This window comes from Drosophila willistoni, unplaced genomic scaffold (genome assembly GCF_018902025.1).
Source record: "Drosophila willistoni isolate 14030-0811.24 unplaced genomic scaffold, UCI_dwil_1.1 Seg295, whole genome shotgun sequence".
Classification (NCBI taxonomy): domain Eukaryota; kingdom Metazoa; phylum Arthropoda; class Insecta; order Diptera; family Drosophilidae; genus Drosophila; species Drosophila willistoni.
Window position 1 is genome coordinate 29103 of NW_025814249.1, and position 5238 is coordinate 34340.

A 5238-nucleotide genomic window follows, 5' to 3' on the forward strand; every position below is an offset into this window, starting at 1 on the left:
ACTGGGAAATCTTCGCCCGTTATATCAAGGTAAGCTAACCTAATTTGTACTAAGTTTATGGAGCGTTGAGGTGAGGTACTTGGACTATGCTAGGGTGCCTGTTGTTTATTTTTTCAAAGTACCTGCACAATGGGTCATTTTTAAAAATTTTTTTATATATATATATTTAATCTTTTGTTAAAAAGTTTTTGATTTAAAATTGCTTGTGTGCATATGTATTTTTAGATCTTATCTAGATCATTAGCTTGGCTTAGAGCTCTTTTTGTTACACATTTATTGTGTAATAGGTAAGCCTTATATAATACATATGCGCACAATATTATGACAATTATTAATAGTAGTATGTTCGTTAATCTCATATCAGCATTTGATGATTCAATTTTATTTATGACATTCGCAGTGGAGTCCACTGATTTTGTTTCGATGAACCCCATTGTGGGTATATCGGATATGTCATCAAATTTACTTATGCTATTATCGAAAATACGTATGGGATTTTTGTTTTTATTTATTACAAGTGTGCAAAATATGAAATAAAGTTCATAAAGACAGGTTAAAAACTTTTGTTTAGCAATTACTTTAATTTTATTAATAAAATTGTTATAGATTCATGCATATTTTTTTTTTATTTAAATTATTTGTGAAGAGAAAAAAAAATAAGAGAGAAATAAAATTTATCTCAACTGTGTCTTGCACAGCGAGCCGGAGACGTGGAAAAATTATAGAGAATGTGGTTGGATCACAATTCAGGTATACATTTCATTTGTTTTATTTTTTAAAAAAAAAAAATTCTCCAACCACATTGTTAATAATAGCCTAGCAGTGAGTTAGTAGTTCGCAAATTGCACTTTCGTGCTCCAACTTGCTATTAAGCTTATAATTAGAATTATATATAGAATTAAGGCTTGCGCATTTCTGCGGCCCCCTTGCGTTTCTTTGCTCTTTGGCGAAGTTCAGCTTTCAGGATGTCAATACGCTCTATGCAGCGTTGTCGGTCTTCCTCCGTCTTCAGAGTGGCCAGTAAGTCTACTTCCAGCCTCTTCTGCTGGAGTAGCTTGTGTATTTGGCCTCCTCTTTTGGTCTTCTTTGGCTCTGGCTTTGTAGATTTTGTGTTGCGGGCCCGGTACTCAGCTATTGTGAGTGGGCGCGGTCCATCGTTGGGATACAGCTCTAACGCTTCCTCTAGCGTCGGTGCATCCCTTTGCTCGATAGGAGCAGATTCCGCAAAGGGAATATCTTCACTGTTCATTCGTGTTCCTTGTTGGTTGATTGGTCGGTTTCGAACGCCACTGCCGAAAAGATGGATACTTGACGGGGGGCGGGAATTCGTTGTTTTTTGTGTGTGTGTGTCTTTGTTGTTTTTCTTGCTTAAAACGTTCAATTGAATTCTTTGTTTTTTTATAAAGATTGTTGGTTTAAAACCGGGTGGGGGGAGAGCTGGAACTGGAACTGGAGCTTGGAGCTTGAGCTTTGAATTAACGTTTTTTGCCAGGGTTGCCAGACTGCTTGCTGCTGCTGCTAATGCTGCTCTCTATCGCTAAAGTAGTTGCAACACATTGTGAGACATTGTTTTATGCTTTTTTTTTTGTTTGTTTTGTTGAAATTTTTTTGGTTTTTTTTTTATTGTTGCTGTTGTTAGCATGAAGAGTCCTTGTAGGTCCTTTAGAGTCCTGTCACGGTCGCCATGTAATGACCGGGTTCCATTTAAGAAGAAATGATATTATTGAGGACGGACACGTCAGTGTCCGTTGATTCTAGTTTTCAGATTGATTCTTTATTCCAAATTATTATTTTGCTTAAGCTAAGTTTACATATATATTCTTATGCTGCGCCTTATGCGACAGCTACAAAAGAGAGGGAGAGTGTCAGTACATACATACATATTGTTGGAGCGCATGCATCAAAGTGCTTGGTCAGCGTTCCCACGCTGGCCTGGCTCTAGCTCATGTTACGCTTGTGCATACATTGCTTATGTGAATATATGTATGTGCATATACAAATGCACATACATATATGATCATGCTTAGCTGTAGATTTATGTGAATATGTTTATGTACATACATCAATGTATATATATATAAACATATTCAAGTGCAAAATTATATTTTAATGCGTATATGTTTAATTGTTTATACTTGCAACAGGGTGTTACAAGTTGAGCTCATTGTACTGAATGATTATTTGTATGAATATACTACAAAGATATATTTTTTTACTTGATCCTTAGAATAAGAAGTAAATGCACGAATATCCAAGTAAATGGTGGAAAGGTTTATCTTGAATAGGTCCAAATATGTAATAATTGGGAAGTAACCCCAAAAGCTTTCCTAAGTTGTTATGGTAACAATGGAATAAGTGTTTAATTCGATTTTTTAAAGAACGTGCTTTATCCTCATGAATCGAATAAATCTGGTCTTGCGGGTATTGTGGCGCCACTTAAAAGCCATTCCCTCAATATTCCACTTTAAATACAACTAGATTATAGACTATAATCAGTATTTTACTCTTAACCATTCATAGAAATAAAATTAAGACATAATATATTAGACTTATATATAATATTAAAATATAATTCAGACATAATATATTAGACTTAAATATAATATTTAATGGAATCACATCTAAAAGATGTTAACAGATAGATTATTATGAAATACTAGCAAACCCGGCGAACTTCGTAACGCCTAACAGTCAAAGAATTTCGTGTTACCTTTTAGCTTGAAACTTGCCATTTAAAATGGTGGCCTCAATCACGTTCTTCATTAATTTTTAATAACCAATCGTGTGCCATTGCACAGCCGTGGTGGGTTCAAGTTACGGAGCAAAATCACCGGAGATCCTACTTTCAATTGTAAGTGGTGCGGTGGCATGCCTGGCAAATACAAGGAATTCAAAAATTCTACTTGGTAATTTACAGCTTCGATAGTATTGCAAACTGTATCAACAGATTCGTATGACACAGAGTTTGTTGGCAACAATTGTTGTATCTTGAAATTTAATCCATGAACGTCCACATTTTTCGCTGCTAAAATGGCTCTTTCTGCCAGCCACTCAAGATTTATATATTGTGTGTGTACATCGGGAAATATACAGTCGATGAGAACATCTTGCGAGTGGACGATCGTGCAAAAACCGGTTGGTAATTTTATTGATCCAGTATTTTCATGTACGGCAACTTTTCCATTGCCAATATCTAATAGCTGTTTCGAAAAAGTTTCGGCGGATGGATCCTGAAGCGTTTGAACGCGCATGTTCACATGCCCTGTCATGACGATGTATTGCACTTTGTCCAGGTAATAACGATGTAATTTCCTACCATTTTGGATTACATGTAAAAGTAATAAAAAAGCAAGGTCGTCCATATTATCCATATTATATCAATAGCATCCTGTATGTATTCTTGCTTGTGACGTGGACTACCTATGTACGATGATGGTAGGATGACAGAGTTACCGATTTCGGCAGTATCAGCGTTGCTGGCAATAGCATCTCGCAAGTGAATGTATTCTTCCGCACGCAGCTTCTGTTGGTTAAATCGCAAGTATCGTAGTCGTTCAATCTCTATCTTGACGTACATATCGACCATAAATTGTTGGCAAAGCTCACGACATCGTAGAATGATATTATCCTGACCACGTCTAATCATCAACCGAAACGAATAGAAATCCTTTGAGCTAATATTCTTGTTTGTTTCGGTTCCTATAATAGTATATCCATGTATTAATTGAAGAGTTTTCATATTCTTAATGAATGAATTACCTGTTACCGGATCTCGTTGCTTAAGGTTTATGCAATATCCGTCTTGTCCCTTCCAAAAAATGAGTGGATATTGGAGAGCATCATATAAACGATGGGTATCAGGAATGGACTGAAGAGAATTATTTCTTCTTCGAATCACGATTTGTCGCGTAGCTGTATGGTCGCCAACCATGATTCCAGCCACGTCGTCAACAACAGGTGCGTTGAATCGACGTATATGCCCTCCAGCTGGTGTTCTATCAGGATTGATGAAAATAGCGCGATTGTCACTTTGTAGCTTATGCATATGTGATTTGAATAATTTCAACAATTCGTTGTGCTCATTTAACAGAGCGTCCAGCTCGCTGACAATGCGCGTTGCAAATGGTGAATTGAGGTGATTATAGTTGCAACGTGTATTCACGCGATTGGCGAGTGCCCGTTCGGAGTCCTCGCCACCCATAAAGTAAATTTGTAAAAATTTATAAGGTTCGTTTGGCATTGGTAGTAATGAGCCGACTTTGTGGTAAATTTGGACTTTGATTTTGAATGTGGAATTAAATTGTTGACCATTTGCAGCAGTATTTTTAACTATTTCCGTTGCTCCGAACGATGTCATTTGAAAACATGAATTGAATTGCCGAATTGAACGCAAGAACAGCGAAGAATTTGGATCAGTACCAATAAGGAGGCCGTGCAATGGTTCCGGCGGTGTTTCAATTTCTGGAAGTTTCACTTTTCCTGATGAGCAACACATCCCAATTGGCTCATTTTTAAATTTAAGGGCTTGACAGTGCGGGCATTCCTTGTCCAATGTACCAATTACCACTTTGGAATGAGCGTAATATTCAACATCAGGCTCATACTGAAATGCTAGTCGAAGAAATGAATGTGATGTAAATGCTCGAAGTACTTGTTGATGTTGGTCAATCCCTCTACGTCTGTTGGCTACGAATCTGCGCGCTTCTCTTCGTTCCAATTGTCTTTGTTGGTTTCGCTCATCTCGTAACTGGGCCATTCTTACACGGACATCTGCATTACTTTGTTGCCTTTCTGCATCTGATCTTATTGCTCTTCTATCTTGCATGCCTCTAGATCTGTTTGTTTGACGACTCAAATTAGCCCCCCTGCGTGTTCGTGGCATTGTTGTAATAAATAAAGTTGGAAAACTGATTGGTGTATAACGTGTAATATTTTCTTGATCAATAATTAGCGCAGCGAGTTCGGTCGCACTCGAGATGTAACAACGACTGAACTCGAGACGCACAATTCTTGTGCGCGCCTTCCACCGAACCACACTCGGCGACAGCGACAGAACGCTTGTCCTGAAGTTAAAAGAAAATCAAATCAGAAGATCAGATTCAACTGTTTGTTCCGAAAAAAAACTGGAAAATTAAATTTTTGTATACGGAAATCCCCAAGCGAAGCCGTGTGAACTCAACAGTGTACATCACCTTACTGAAATCTAGAAAGTCTCAACGTTGTATATGGTTTTTCACG

General features: G+C 37.5%; 1 protein-coding gene across 3 annotated transcripts; it reads right to left on the bottom strand.

The window, feature by feature from the left end:
- Positions 1-2760: 2760 nt before the first annotated feature.
- Positions 2761-4914, bottom strand: LOC124461277. 3 transcript variants are annotated; one of them, XM_047012817.1, is made up of 3 exons: positions 4531-4914; positions 3760-4499; positions 2761-3699 (listed from the first exon to the last, which is right to left on the bottom strand). In XM_047012817.1, the coding sequence occupies exons 1-3, from the start codon at positions 4539-4541 to the stop codon at positions 3326-3328; spliced, it is 1125 nt and encodes a 374-aa protein (XP_046868773.1). In that variant the 5' UTR covers positions 4542-4914; the 3' UTR covers positions 2761-3325. The 3 variants fall into 3 exon arrangements, with proteins under 3 accessions (XP_046868773.1, XP_046868774.1, XP_046868772.1); XM_047012818.1 differs by having other exon boundaries at positions 3760-4218; positions 4301-4914; XM_047012816.1 differs by having other exon boundaries at positions 3760-4914.
- Between the last annotated feature and the right edge of the window lie 324 nt (positions 4915-5238).

Coding starts and splice junctions, on each gene's coding strand:
- LOC124461277 (XM_047012816.1), bottom strand. CDS start 4,882: ATGCCACGAACACGCAGGGGGGCTAATTTGAGTCGTCAAACAAACAGA. Junction 3,700..3,759: donor GCAACGAGATCCGGTAACAG/GTAATTCATTCA, acceptor ATACTATTATAG/GAACCGAAACAAACAAGAAT.